Source organism: Gymnodraco acuticeps, unplaced genomic scaffold (genome assembly GCF_902827175.1).
Source record: "Gymnodraco acuticeps unplaced genomic scaffold, fGymAcu1.1, whole genome shotgun sequence".
NCBI classification, from domain to species: Eukaryota; Metazoa; Chordata; class Actinopteri; order Perciformes; family Bathydraconidae; genus Gymnodraco; species Gymnodraco acuticeps.
This window is the reverse complement of record NW_022989974.1, coordinates 686,323-701,609: the sequence shown is the minus strand read 5'-3', so window position 1 is coordinate 701,609 and position 15,287 is coordinate 686,323. Positions and strand designations below refer to the sequence as shown.

At 37.7% G+C, this 15,287-nt stretch overlaps 3 protein-coding genes across 5 annotated transcripts in view; 1 reads left to right on the top strand and 2 right to left on the bottom strand.

The window, feature by feature from the left end:
- LOC117543070 (chemokine-like protein TAFA-1) overlaps positions 1-15,287 on the bottom strand; it is a 34,268-nt gene that overhangs the window by 5,842 nt on the left and 13,139 nt on the right. The window lies entirely within an intron of this gene.
- LOC117543069 lies at positions 1,349-7,774 on the bottom strand. 2 transcript variants are annotated; one of them, XM_034211115.1, is made up of 4 exons: positions 5,798-6,215; positions 4,932-5,054; positions 4,439-4,501; positions 1,349-3,983 (listed from the first exon to the last, which is right to left on the bottom strand). In XM_034211115.1, exons 1-4 carry the CDS (start codon positions 6,065-6,067, stop codon positions 3,207-3,209), a joined length of 1,233 nt encoding a protein of 410 aa, XP_034067006.1. In that variant the 5' UTR covers positions 6,068-6,215; the 3' UTR covers positions 1,349-3,206. The 2 variants fall into 2 exon arrangements, with proteins under 2 accessions (XP_034067006.1, XP_034067007.1); XM_034211116.1 differs by lacking the exon at positions 4,439-4,501 and having other exon boundaries at positions 5,798-7,774.
- Positions 6,256-10,262, top strand: LOC117543068. Its single transcript, XM_034211114.1, has 8 exons — positions 6,256-6,566; positions 7,392-7,516; positions 7,698-8,180; positions 8,374-8,593; positions 8,796-9,013; positions 9,472-9,616; positions 9,691-9,800; positions 9,907-10,262. The coding sequence occupies exons 1-8, from the start codon at positions 6,506-6,508 to the stop codon at positions 10,216-10,218; spliced, it is 1,674 nt and encodes a 557-aa protein (XP_034067005.1). The 5' UTR covers positions 6,256-6,505; the 3' UTR covers positions 10,219-10,262.

Sequence of the window (15,287 nt, the reverse complement as noted above, 5' to 3'; positions counted from 1 at the left end):
GTTGCGTCGGCGTGTTCTCCTGCGTCTTGGCCATGTGTCGCACTGGAACACACCGCAAAGACTTCAGCCGAGCACGTACGAATGATGCGTGAGTGGCAATAACTCTCCTTACCAGCAGGCGGCGGTAGTGTGTATTCGTCATTCAAAACAGGCAACAACCGGAAGACAGAGAAGAAGAACAGACTGCGTGATATAAACAAACAACAAATAGCGTGTGCGGTAGCTTCACCTTAGCATGTGTTCTTTGCAGGTGTTTGTTGAGGTTTGACCACGTGGTGTTTCCAGCCGTGGATAACAGCTTCTGGCCTGGACACAGTTTGCACCTCACCGTCACATTCCTGTCTATTCTTCGGACGAACTCAAAAATAATGGGCATACCTCCACCCCATGAAAGTTATCGCTGACTCAGCCATGTTTATGCAGCACTGCACGTGGAGATGTGCACGCGCAGATTACGTACATATAAACCTGCGGCGGAAACCCCTCTTGTCTGTCAGTGATTTTAGTAAGTAACGAAGTAACGCGTGTCGGGGCAATGTTAGTAACTGTAGTGGGATTACTGAATTATAAAAGTAGCGCGTTACACTACTCCGTTACCGACTAAACTAATATTATTACAAAGTAACGCGTTACACCCAACTCTGACCAAAACTATTCAGAACTATTTTCATGTCAATCAACTAACCAATAACTTGACTAAATATATATATTCAATGTTTATTTACTGCCTACAAATGCTGAATGGGATCTATAAATTAAGCGTTTTCATGTCACGCATCCTGTTTTTATTTATTTGCCAAAATAACAGCTTGCCATTGTGGAGACTGTTTTGTTTCATGAAAACACAGTATTTGTTCAGCCCACAGTTTTGAACCAGCCAAACTAAGCCATAAAGTAGACAGAGGGGACAGGGAGCGAGAGTCGAGTGTCAGTTTCTGGTTATAATTGAACCATCATCTGAGCTCCTGTGGGGATTAACCAACAGGGCCCCACTTCACTGCAAAAACTGAAATCTTACTAAGATGAAATATCTTAAATCAAGACAAAATATGCTTATATTTTGTCTGCCAAGATATTTCCTCTTACAAAGAAGTTTTTGCTGTAGTGAATTTCACTTCCATTAAGTGTTTTTTTACTTCATTATCTTAATGAGGTTTTATTACTTGTTTTTGAGATTTTAATACTGATTCTGAGTAAATTAATGTTTAAATTGAGAAATACCATAATTCTAAAGATATTAGATCAACACTGATAAGTAGAAAACTGCTTTTTCAAAGTCAGAATATCTTATTGCAAGCATCCTATCCTTTTTCATCTCTTAACATATTAAAAACAGATAAGGACCAAATGAAATTCATTGTTTTATTGTCGCTCTAAAACCCAGTACATCAATTAAGTATGTCCATATATGAAATGCAGTATACAGAAATAACAGCACCAGCCAAGTCAAACTACTGCATTAAGAACATTCTTTTCAGCATGTATTATTCTTCAGCAAGCTAAAGTGATTGAGCAATATGTGCAAACATCTCATTTGAAAAGTTAAAGTAGGTAACATTATTCAGGCCAAGGGCATTTAGCAAACATAAACAGCATTGTGATAAACACCTAAATGGCTGATAACATGTTATGTAATTAACATTTAAAACAACCTGAAAGAAAGACCCAGTATTATACAAAGATACAGATGATTTAGGTACACTGCAAACTATAATGCAAAACGCATCTGGAATCCAAACAGCTAACATTTGAATCTGCTAATAACATATCCTAAGTCAGGACCTTAGTCCTACATTTAAACCTGCTAAGTTTGCTTTAAATGTTTCAACATCATCATATCAAAGAAACACACTATGAGTCATTTGAACTGTTGTGCAATTCCATTACATCCCCAAGATAGTATTTCACTTGTACATAGGTTTGGCCCTTTCTGCTGATTGTGTAATAAGAGGTAAAATCAACCAGCTTTTCAGCATCCACTAACTCAGTGGCCTGTGCAAGGTGTGGGACCTCAACTTGATAAGCCATAACATTTCTATCAAAGCATATGGACTGAAAAGGCTGATATTCCAAACAATAAAGCTTAGAATCAACAAGAAATATGCTTTTGACAAGTCCAAATTCGGGTGTATTACCATTTAGTACATTGGCAAGGATCAAGGACTTCTCAGTAATGTATTTATTACCATTTATCACAAGCCATTTCACTGATACAGCATGGTTAATTTCACTAAAACCTAGGAAGTCCCTCAATTTCCCATGTAAATATTGTAGATCTCTAACCTCAGATACAGGACCCATCTCCTTTTCATTTGAAAAAATTGGGTGCTTGGAAGGGTCAACATTTTGGCAGCTTTCATATATTTGGTTCTGATTAATCAAAGACTTGCATACATTTTTAAAATTGAGCTTGGAGGCCCATTGCTTAAATAAACAATGCTTAGACTCGAACCGCATACACATATGTCTGACCATGGGACCCAATGATTCTATCTGTGATGGCAAATGTATCATGTAATGCTGCTTAGGTGTAACATTGTGGTCTGGAAAAAGCTCCTTCCAATGCTTCAAATGACTTTCAATCAGTAACTTTAACCTTGACACAGTTGCAATGGTAAGAACAGGTGCAAACACTATTTGAACAATCTCTATTAAGTCCATTATCAACTGCATTGACTTTCAAATGTTCCAAAACAAATGGCAATATCCTCAACAGGACAAGCATTTGCCCTGATGACTGCCTTAGTTTACCATCAGTTGACATCAGTGTACTCGGAGAAATTGGGGATGGTCGATCTCTAACATCTAGAGGCGAATAAGGGAAACCAAGAATAGCTGAATTCACAGAGTCCAGATTTAACTCTCCTGACTGAACAAGATGATTCAAAACACATTTAATTTCCAGAGAAGCTATACCCTCAAGAATGACATGCATAATGTCTTGCGGGGTTTGCCGAATAATATCAAAGGATGAGAAGTCAACTAACTTGCTCCTTCGATTGATCCCATATGTTGTTCTAAGGCTGTTGCGAAGCAAGTCTGTGTTAGCCTTTTCTATTTCATCACACTGTCTGACATGATTCTCCAATGTTCTTTTAATATATGCATCCTCGTTGAATTGTGACTGCATGTCCTCAAAAGAACACTCACAGTAAGCAAAGCCCACTCCTTCTTTGAACCCTGCGAGTTCATGCTGTGCCAGGGTGTCACCAGAGAGAAACCATAGCACCATGTATTGTTTTCTCCCCGTTAATAGTTTGAATTTTAACACCACTGTACAATGCATCCATGTCTTCCTTTATTCTATTCAATATTACATCTACACCAGATTGACGGAGGTCTGCTGATTTAGCCATCGCAAGTAGCCTAATAGCAGCCAGCTTAGACCTGTAATTTGGATTTATATTTCCTAGGGTGTAGTACACCATTAACAACTTGTTCTTTGATGAAAAGGATCCTAGTGGATTACAGATCTCTATTTCGTCTGTATACAGAATAATCTGCAGTGCATTTGGTTTCTCTGAAAATAAGGGATGAGATTTTAAAAGAGAACCATCAACAAGGTCATGAAAAAAACCTTCACTGCACCTCTGGGGTACCTCTTCAATCATAGTCAAAATCCTCGGATGTAATAGGAACTGCTCTACACTTTTGACTAATGGTACATAATAAAATAATTTGTCTTTGATGACAAAATCTGTTGATCCTCCACGTTTCTTCCTGTATATGGTTCGAGCAATTGGAATTTCCTCTGCATCCACACAACAAAACTGCTTCCTAATAACACTGTTCTGGCGAAATGTTGTTGAAACGTTAGCAAAGGGGTCAATGAAACTGTCAAATATATCCATTGCATCTTTTCCAAGTTGATTGGTTGTACTTCCTGAATTCTTCTTTAGAACTTCCTTCATCTGCGTCCTGAGGTTGTCCAATAGTGATGATTGATACTGCTGTACCCCAGCAACAATGTCATTCATGCCTTTCTGAAAATGAGAGATTGAAAGCGATGTGATCAATCTTTGATGTTGGTAAACATTATCATGATCACTGTAGCTTTATGTGATATACAGTTTTGCTTATGACATAGACACAACAGTAAAGTGGATAACAAAGCACTAAAACTGAACTCGGCCATCAGTGAACCACTATTAACTGCTAACTGTGTACAGTAGGTAGCCAAATACTGTGCTCTGTTCTCAAAGAACAACTAGGTCTAACTTAATATATGGCTACACTGTGTCTGGTTATAAATTGTAATAAAATATGGGAAATCCCTTACTGGGTTAGTCAGAGTGAATGGCTTGAATTTCTGGATAATAAATGCTCATTTGCATTTCTTTGTCGCACACAAAATATTTCCTGTTAATATGTTCTGAGAAGCAGATCACACATGGCATAATGCTTTTAGTCCAAAAAGGTTACATAGGAAGCATTTTACCTGTGACAGACGATGCTTGGATCGGGCATTGATAACAAAGGCAGTGGCATGTGTTGTCAGATCCTACAATACAAAATGTAGTAACTTGACATTTGCAGGTATAACATTACTCAATGTGACAGAAATATATAATCTTTAAATGTATGCACATCTGATGATAAAAAAACTGGTGACATGTGGTGAGCAAAGATAGATAATTTAATATTTTGTAACTCTGACCAAAACATATCAAACATTAGTACTCCAACAAGACAATAAGCCATTCTAACTCTTTATGTGTTCATTTAGTTTTGCTAGTACAGCACATAGAAATACATCTTCACATATACCTCTAGGTTTTATGAATCATTTGGTGAATTTAAATGAAATATTTCAACATAATATTGATATATAAATTATATGCTAGGCCAATATTAGCCACTACTATATCGGCCTGACCTTTATTTAGCAGCCCTTAATTTTCAGTAGATAGTCAACAACAAAGAAAACATACTTGGTGCACTGTGACAGCTCCATCTTGGTCGATGCCCATTTGCTCTTCAACTGAGTCAGGTGTGTGAAGGTTCTGATCCTCGCTGCTGGAGTCGGCTGGAAGCTGATCGGGTTGAATGTTGTCCTGTGTACAACATATCAAAGAAACAAGATTGTTTGAAATTGTAAAAAATTAAAAAATTAGCTTCACTAAAAGAGCAATTTAAATATGTAATTCCTTTCTATCTAAGATTATTTTCACATTAAACAAACTTTGGGGGCAAGAGTTATTTCAGCAACAATTATTAACTGTAAGCCGTAGCACTTTATCCATTGTCTGGGTAACACTCTTTATTACATTTTTTCAGTCCAGAAAACAAAACCATGAAACTTTTTTTTCTAATCAAATCTGAAAATCTATTTATTTTTGTTTTAAGTTTAATAGTGGGTAAAGAATTTGAGATTTATTTCTGATTTGCTAAAACTGTGAATTCAACAAATCATGTGCAGATCCTGACAGTGATGCATGCACCTTGCAGAATATTGTGAAAAAGTGGAAAACCATAATTTTTGTGATTTACTGTTTTAGTAACTGTGGCCGAACACCAACGTAATGCATATTTTTAACGGTTTTTTCATCCCCACAAAAACACTACATAGCTAACTGCTGAATTAAAAATATATGGTTGACAGATGCCGCCTGCTTGTAGCCTAGCAGATTCATTAGTTAATGCTAATGGATTTATAATAACTAAATGTGGCTGATCAGTATTGGCTAATGCTATCTGTAGCATCACAAAATGTACGAAACTAACCCTGTATCCGAGTGGCCACGTGGCCCAAACACTGTAGCTAACAATCTTAGCTGAATTAGCAGACGTTACTTACTTTTTGCTGCGGTCCTTGGGTTTCCTCCTGTCGGTTTTCATCTCCACGTGTGGCGTCGCCAGGTCTGGTGTCTTCAAGAAGATGTTGAAAGTGTCTTCTCTTTACATGATGGTAGAATGAGTTGTACACTCTATATTCCTCAGTGCATCCATCAATGCCACAGAGCAACCTGAAGTCAGAGCTGCGACTGTGCAGTCGATTAATATGGCTCAATAATAATTTCAGTGAAAAAGTTATAAAAACGCAGCAGATAACGCACCGCCAAAGCATCGTGAAATCTTCCAAAAGTTAACTATATTAAAACGTTTCTGCAGCAGGCCATGTACACGTTGGGGAAAATAACTAATGAAGTGGGTTTATCACATTCTCTAGCTGTATGGGGGAGGCCGGTGAGTCGTCTTCCTATATATATATATACACGTCATAATAATGCCGGGGAATAACTTGTGGAATGATGTGCATCTAGAAACAGATGTTTGAAATGTTACCTATGACCGCATCAGTTATTAATATTCCTAATATTTGCAACATATAAAATATCTCTGTCACCCCTCTTTAAGAAATGGTACCTTCCAATGGGAACCGCGAAGAGGGTCCGTTAAGGGCGTGTGTTAGGTCAGGTGCACCTAGCTTCAGGACGTTGCTGGCTAGCTTTCCTTCAGGCAGAAGACTGAACCTCTGCAAGTGATTGAACATTAAAACTACGCCATGGATGAAAATGGAAGAGATATCACATGCTTGGATCCTATAGCAACTGCAGCATTAAAAGGTAATGTAATTTTGTATTTTATACTGCACCTCTCCAGCAAGCTTTACATTATTTGAATCGGTTGGACTTAGCTAGGCTGGCTACATATCTAGTTAACTTAGCTAATATCTACTGTAAGCTGTTAATAACGGCACAATCGACAAATCGTGGTTAACATTTTAGTTGATACTGTTTTATTGCCAGAAATAATGTCAAGAAGCAAATGAGCCTTCCACAACTGACAGTAAAGTATTTAGCATAGCCATCTTTGGCGCCCTTCTTTGTTGTACACTAGCATAGCCATCTTTGGCGCCCTTCTTTGTTGTAGACAGCATTTACAAATGCGTTGTTGTATGATAGTGCAGTGCAGGCTATTGAAACTACACTGTCCTTTGGATATAAGCAGGCTTGGGACGTAAATTATGCTTATTTGAATAAAGATTTCAAGGTAAAGACACTGTTTTGAAAATAAGTTTAACTGTGTTTGCTCTTAAACATCAAGATTTGTTTTATTGTACTATAAAAGATGCTGAAAATGTATAACTTTTATAGCCTATGAGATTTTACACATTTGTGTTATGGATTTATCCTAACAACATGCCTCGTTTATTCATTTCCCTGGTGCCTTTTCATTTGGCCAAAATAACTTTAACTCTGGATGAACCTATTGTAACAGCAATTTTTTCAATCAATTATAAGTAAGTGCAATACATTTTTTAATGTTAAAGAAAATCTTGTGAAGCCAGCCAGAAATGTACATTACTCTTTCATTTTATGTATTTAGATAAATATGTTATTAGTTGCTTTTTACCTTATTATTAACTGTGTGGTTAAATGTGTTTTCAGCTGCTAATATAAGCAGAGACATGCTGCCCAGCCTCTCTAAGGAGGACTTGCGTGATCTCCTTCCCGGGCCTGAGCACTTCAGAAGAAGAAGAACCATTTGGAGACTCAATCATGATGAAAATGAGGTAATTCCAGATTCTAACATTTGAGGGACTTTAAACCGGTTACCAAGTAAGCCTTTCCTAGTCATCATGCAGTTATTTGAAGTGGAGTTTTTTGGTTGTGTTGATTTTTGTTGTTGTCACAGCGTAGTGCTCTTTTCATTGTAAATACCATTTTATATATATATATGCATCTTTTATACAGGGCCAGGAGACAGACCTGTGTAGACCGAGTACCTCCCATGGGACTTGTGATTTCAGCCCTATTCCTACCCCCCAACCTTCCTTGTTTCCCTCCTCTTCCTCCTCCTGCCCCAACCCCTCTCCATCCCCCGTCTTTTCTCCACCCTCCTTCTCCTCTCAAAGCCCACAACCCCAACATGGTGCCAGCAGAACCGTACAGCTTCCCAGTCCACTGTATGTTTTATACACAGACACAGAATTGGAGCAATCACGAAGCACCTTTTCTGAAAAGCAGCGTGCTGGAGAAGAAGGAGACTACGTCCTTTCCAAAGATCTTCGCTGTCGATTAATCAGGAATACAGTCACAAGCATGCTTTCCATTAAAAGAGCAGCTGGGGATGACTTTAACTATCCATGCAGCCGTGAACTCACTGTAATGGCGAAGCGTCTGATTGAGTACTACCCAATGCTTCGGGACAGATCTCAAACCAGTAGAGCTGAGTGGGTATGTCACTATTCAAGTTTTCAACTCATGGTTCAGACAAAGCACTGCAATCATTTGCCTATCAAACTGGGAGTGATGTGTTTTATCCAGTTCAATAAGAGCTCTGTGCAACTGCTTGTATGGTGTATTTTGTTTGATACAAGTTTGTTTTATGTGAGTTATAACAGAACCTGTTGTATGTCTGTCTTGTAAGGAAACTGTGAAAAAGCAGCTTTTGAAAAGGGTCCAGAATGTGACAACCCCCAAAAAGAAGCAGGGTTCAACTCCTTCAAGAAAGAGGCCTAGGAGTTTAAGCTTTCAGAGCAGCCATGAGACGTACACTGATGAGACTGATGAATCCACCGCATCAACCTTGATCTTGGAGAGATCACCACCATCTCGATGCAGCACCCCGGAGGCTGAACAGTTATGTGGTAAGTACATAAATTGAAATAGTAGATAGTTAAATCTCTTCAAGAAAATTTAATAATATCAATAAGCTATTTTAGAACCCTTTTTTATTCAAGATTACTCATCTATGTTTGCCCTGTGTCAGTCACTATGGCTGTTTGTGTGTTAATGTCTCATTTCAACTTTAACATCAGAAATGAAAATAGTGGGGTTTATGTTTTCTAGCATCAGAAACTGAGAGCCCACAGACCCAGGCGAGACACTATAAGACTCTACAGGCGATGTATAAAACTAAGGCCAGACCGAACAAGATGGATGTTGCTCAGCTCCTGGACCTCGAAATCCAAGCGAGAAGGGCCTTCATTGACTCTGATGTTACAAAGGAGCAGGACAGGCCTTCCAAGATTCTTAAAGCTTATCCTTGCTTTGGAGAACTGGATCATGTAAGCAAATGTTGTACAACTATGCTTCCTAATTCAGATAACGTTAGACCAAATTTGAAATGAGAAATGGTGTGACAATTAAATCAGATCTGTCTCATTATTTATAAATGAATGACTCAAATATGCTTATTGAATACAAATATGTATTCTGCATAGATATATAAAAACCCTCCACTTATTTAAAAATAACTAATTTCACAAATGTGCTTCTGATACACACAACATTATTTTGTTAGTATTATTGGTCCACAATACGTATTTAAAAATAGTGTGTGCATAAGACATACATTTGCAGAAAAACACATGTTTCTATGTGCATATTTTTGTTAAGTGACCATTTAAATCACATTATACACATATTAATCTTTTTTTGGAAATTCAGTTATCAGACGAATTACTAACCCTTGGAATGTAGATTTTAATATTTCTTCTACATATTTTCTCTCTCGTTGTTTTAGCTAATGGATGAACTACGGCGGGTCCTCAATCAAGGCAACTCCCACTTCTTAACGGAACTTAAGACCCGGTGGGGGACCTTTTGTGAGAGGGCACAGTTTTATGGAGTTTTCAAAAAGCTCATGAGGCCTCCGCAGCTTGACAAAGGTGATTATTATCTCTGACCATGTCTGTTTATTAACTGACTGCAGGAAACGGAATGACACTTTTTTTTTCAACAGTAAAGCACTCAATTGCCATGATGAAGGCTTTACCAGAGATGTTCCCATCACCTATGGCCCCACCCAAGAAGTTAAGGCACGCAAGTGAGGCTCTGCTCCACGTCCTTGAGGTAAGAAAATGTATAAGAATTTTCTCATGTCGATACAAAGAGTGAAATGTTGTGATCATATTTGTTTCCCTTTTTGTGACGATTTCTTTGTCTGTTTTTGTGTCAGTCTGCAGAAGACCCAAACACCTTTCTTCAGACACGACCACTTTCCAGCCCTGTTGTCATCATCTGCGAAACCAACTGTATACTGGCCATTGGAACCATGCCCGTGCTCATCTTCCCAAAAGAGGACATTCATGAAAGCGTGATGTATCTCATGGCATGTTATTACACCTTTCACCTCACCTATCCTAAGTGCATTGCAACACTCCTGTCTGTGGTGCAGACAGAAGTCCTCTTGGACGCCATTCACGACTGTGACATGACTACTTCATACAAAAAGGCTATGGCCGACTGGAAAAAGTTCATAAGTGATTAGGGCACTTATATATGAGGGGCCGCTAGGGACAATATTCAGAAATACCGTTCACTTACACATGTGAAACACTCTCACACACACAACTGAAACCAAAATAATTTACAAACATATGTAAAAATCTCTCATATACACATATGAAACGCTCTCACACACATGACATCCAAAGTTATTCACATATGAAACGCACTCACACACGTGAAACGTACTCACACACACACCTGAAACGCACTCGCATACACCTGAAACGCCCTCACACACACACACACATGAAACGCACTCATATACACATTAAATGCGATTTCAATATGTTGTGTGAGAGGGATTTCAGTTGAAACGGAAGGCATCTCGCCTTTTAGAAATGTGCGCTTCTTCGCAGTTTTTTTTTTTTAAACGACTTCCTTTTCAACCGAGATGCCTTCAGATTCAACTGAAATCCCTCTCACACAACATACTGAAATTGCATTTCATGTGTATATGAGTGCATTTCATGTGTGTGAGAGCGTTTCATATCTGTGGGAGAGCGTTTCATGTGTGAGAGAGTTTCAGGTGTGAGTGCATTTCATGTGTGTGTGAGAGCGTTTCAGGTGTGAGTGCGTGCGTTTCACATGTGTGTGTGAATAACTTTGGATTTCATGTGTGTGAGAGCGTTTCATATGTGTATATGAGAGATTTTTAGATATGTTTGTAAATTATTTTGGTTTCAGTTGTGTGTGTGAGAGTGTTTCACATGTGTAAGTAAACGGTATTTCTGAATAATGTCCCTAGCGGCCCCTCATACTTATAGTCCTATTGAAAATTGTTCGCTGAGTCAAAAGTGTCATGAGAATTTCACTTGTGTTGTATTTTACAGTGAAAGAATGTTCTCTTTTTTTCTAAAGACATATCTGATGACTGACCTTTACTACGCAGTTTGAAAACAATAAAAACATTAAAAGAAATCATTTGAGACTCATTTTTCTTTAAGCAAGCAGTCAAAGTTTATATCTTGATAGGATTAAAGATTTTTGAAGGTTTTGTTACGTTTCTTGGTATTTAGCCTTATTTTAAGAATAGCACCGAATGCTGAATTTAAGTAGATTTTTCTACATATTAAGAAAATAATTCTTAAATCTTATCTTGTATCTAGACAAATATACCTGTTTAAAGTGAAGCTGCACTGGATTTAAGAAATGTTGCCTAACATAAAATAGAATTTTGGGACAATAGCAGTAGAATATGCTGAATTCAAGCACATTTTCCTTATAATAAGATTATATTCCTTCCTTGCATCAATTCAAATGTACTTATTTTTGGTTTAAAAACACTCGTTTTAAGATATATGTAGATATTTTTAGGCTAGATATATTTACTTGTTTTAAGAAGGTCTTGGCAAGTGAATTTTTCTTGTTCTGTTGGCAGATAATTTTTCTTATATTAAGTAATATATTACTCATTTTATTATTTATTTTACTTGTTTTTTTAGGCTTAGTTTTTGCAGTGTTGACCTGCTTGATAGAAGTAGATCAGGGGCTTGTCTCGCACTTCTCTCATTCCTGCCACATCTCATTTTAGGAAAATCTTTTACGTCTGTAAAACGTTGACAGAAATCAGATTATAATAAACTTTATTGTTCATGTAGAATTCAGTGTTACTTCAGAGTTGATAGCTTGTTGTACATCAGCTTGTAATGAGGTAATTGACAAGGAATAAGAAACGGAACTAGTTTCAAGGTGTTCATAAGATAAGGCAGTTTTAAGAAGCGTAATTATTAGCCGCATTTCCACACAGCAGAAGGAAATAATTAAGAAAGCATGTCTTTTGCGGTTCCTTGCCAAGTATGCCTTTATCATGACTTCTGGCTCTTTATTTCAGAAAACATCAACAGCCTTTGGTTTAAAAATGAAAAATATCCAAATCTTGTTTCTGGTCCTTGAGACTGTTGCTTGCTGTCTAATGCTCTGAACAAAAGGGCATGTCTGCACAACGTTAATCGTGATGTACCAGTGGAAGCAGTGGGGCATCATTTGAAAACAACAGCCCACAGGGGTTTGTGCTTCTTAATGCATCTCCTTAATTACGTAAGACAGCCCTAGATTTCTCTTTGATCTATTAAAAACAAACTACGCAACTGAATTAACTTGCATTGCTTGTTACTAGCAAACAGGGCAAATAATCGAGATACTCTATATTTAGAAATCATCACCTCCGAAGAATACATTAAAATCAAATAAAAATGCAAATCAGTGTGGTGTTGCCAGCTGGCAGGTGTACTGGGTACCTTTTATTAAACAAAAGCAATGCAACACGGATGAGCAGTCTTCGAGTTCACCCATGGTTTCAGCCCGCGAGTACAACACGCTTCATGCTCCGAGACCCCATTTTTGCATTATAAATATTTCAGAGGGCGATGGAGAATAACATGGGTGGAGATGAACGTGCTCATCAGGTAAAGGCTGAAGCCATGCAGGGGTATAATTGTTTTCTGTATTTCCATTTCCATTATCAGTGACAAAGTCAGTCTCCCAAACGACAGATTCCGCTTGTGAGTATGTATGTGTGTGTGCTTGTGTTCTCTCTCAACATTTTGATTGACAGGGAACAAGGGTCCCACATAAATTGTCATCCAGAGGTCACACAGGAGCAGAGGGTTTCAACTGGAACTGCTCTGTTTTTGTTGCCATGCTCTGTGCTCTTGCCTCTTTATTACTCTGAGGTGGAATAAAAGAAGACCGCATGCAACCTGCGACCAACAGGGCACATCTCATTTTTAAAGGCAAAAAAAGTCATAACTGTGTGCTGCATGAGGCAGAAGCTGTCGTGATATCTGTGGATTTTTTCCAGGTGTTTATTTCATATGATGATTTAGTTTCTGTGCTGACAAATTTTTGTTTTATTTGTTCTGGCTGTAAGAAAAATCCTCCTCCACAAATGTTAGTTTTGCAGCTCTGGGTCATACATGTTTCTGTTCTTGGCCTCTTCTCCACTCATTTTGACTCAGATTAGACTTGACTTGTTCTTTGACCATGTGGGTTTTTTCATGAATTGTAAGATTGAATGAATTGCCTAGAGATGTCATGTCCCATTTTTATGAATTCATATGAATAGTGTCATCTTAATATTTTTGATAAATTGAATTGCATTTGAATTGTAAAGTGCTTGGCTCCAATTGCATGTTCCTTCAAGAAATACTGGAAGACATGAACAAATTACACGGTTTTGTTCATTTGTTTTCTGCGATATTTAAATTCCCATGGTAGTGGAAAGGAATACATGATTGTGACTTTTCTAATTTGGTTCAATCTAAAAAGAAACACTGGATCTTTCATTTCCCATTATGAAATGAAATCAAGACTTTAATAAGATTCACCACTTCCCCCTAAATGCCCGGTTCTTCCACTGTCTCCACAGACATACACTTTATAAGAGGCAAAGCATTGAAGAGAATAGAAAAGAGGACCCAGACTGACTGAGAGTCTGACAGCTTGCCATTGCGTCGGGTGATGAGACAATTATTGACTTCAATGCAAGTCATTCATTCTTGACCATGGAGACTATGACCTCAGGGTTTCTTTGTGATATTTCTAGTTTAACTCGAAAGAACTTTGTCATCTCAATTCATATCATCATGAATAACAGTTATTCTATAGGCGTATAATACATACAGTAATGCAGTTATAATGTTAAGTAGTTGAAGAACAATCCCACCAAAAGCTACATGTTGTAGCTGATGGAGTCAGTTGATGCACAGTACATACACTTTTTAATTGAATTGTTCCATATCATGACACCTTATGCTTCTGCTCCACTACATTTCAGTAGGAAATAAACGTTTTATTCGGCTAGATTTATTTTACATGTTGTATTTCTTTTTTTCTCAGGCATACATTTTCTTCTTATCAAGTTGTGCTGTACCCCTTTCATTTGACTTGAAGTGCAAATCAATTCATTTCAATTACTTTTTTCATTTCCTAAAACTCTAATTAAATGATGTGCTTTGAACGCTTTTGTTTTAAGATGCATTTTGTACTGTAAAAAACACATTTATTCACAGCCATAGTTCTTATGACCCTATTATGTTCAAAATGGTCTAGTTTAGCACTTACACAATCAGAGCCCAGTCTGCTCTGATTGGTTAGCTGGCACACTCTGTCGCTATTGGTCAACCACTTAGAGATGTCCCGACCACGAGCCTATCACATACAATGTGTTGGAGCGCTAGCCAAAAGAATTGTGAGTGTTACATGATGTCACTGTTATGGAAGTAAAGTCACTTGGAGGCGTTTCAGGCAGGGCGGGAGTGTGTGGGAGAGAAACGTTTGGATTTTAGCCTTAGCAGACCATTTACATGCACAAAAACTTATCAAACCCCAGAAAGCATTACAAGTTCCCTGTAAGGCAACATAAATAATAATGTAATTACAGTTTTACTTAATTATTTACATTCCAATGCAGTCCTTGTTAATTGTAAGAATATTATTTACAAAGGTGTAATAGCACTTGCAATTGTGTACCCGAACTGAAAGGACTTTAAGGACTTCTCGCTTTTACCCCTCATTTATTTATTTTAACATCCAAGTCCAGACCCCCTCAGCTCACAAATATCATGTGATATGATAGAAACTTCCGAACTCCAGCTACTAAACAGACCCAGTGGTGAAATTGATTTCATGACTACATCCCGTCTGTTTTTAACTTTTAGGAAATAATTTGAATTGTAAATGTAGTCTTAGAGGAAGCAGTCAGCTTTAAGTTGAAGAAACTCCACAAATAAACCTTGGGTTGAGTTTGTTTTTCTAAAATGCTCTCCCCAAGGTCAAGAATGAATAAATTACCTCAATAGCAGGCCTGTCTAATGATGTTCTCATCATCTGATGCTATAGCAGGCTGTCTGACTCTCATGTCTTACTGTAACAACTCTGGAGCTTAGAAAACATACTTAAAGACTTTAACAGTGGACACTCAATATCTTATAGGAACATGGGTGATACCTATTTTCAAAATAAGTACATTGCTTTCCAACAAATATGGAAAAGTTGCATTTCTCCTCATCTTGTACCCATTTTCCTGTCTGTCTGGGCCTTCTATTTTAT

What these genes read in the sequence shown, in the direction of transcription:
- LOC117543069 (XM_034211115.1), bottom strand. Translation starts at nt 6,067, where the DNA reads ATGCTTTGGCGGTGCGTTATCTGCTGCGTTTTTATAACTTTTTCACTG. An exon ending in CCCAAGGACCGCAGCAAAAA is followed by an intron (nt 5,055 to 5,797) that starts GTAAGTAACGTC and finishes TGTTGTACACAG; the next exon opens with GACAACATTCAACCCGATCA. An exon ending in CCAAGCATCGTCTGTCACAG is followed by an intron (nt 3,984 to 4,438) that starts GTAAAATGCTTC and finishes TCTCATTTTCAG; the next exon opens with AAAGGCATGAATGACATTGT.
- LOC117543068 (XM_034211114.1), top strand. Translation starts at nt 6,506, where the DNA reads ATGGATGAAAATGGAAGAGATATCACATGCTTGGATCCTATAGCAACT. An exon ending in TCAATCATGATGAAAATGAG is followed by an intron (nt 7,517 to 7,697) that starts GTAATTCCAGAT and finishes TCTTTTATACAG; the next exon opens with GGCCAGGAGACAGACCTGTG. An exon ending in GCTTTGGAGAACTGGATCAT is followed by an intron (nt 9,014 to 9,471) that starts GTAAGCAAATGT and finishes TCGTTGTTTTAG; the next exon opens with CTAATGGATGAACTACGGCG.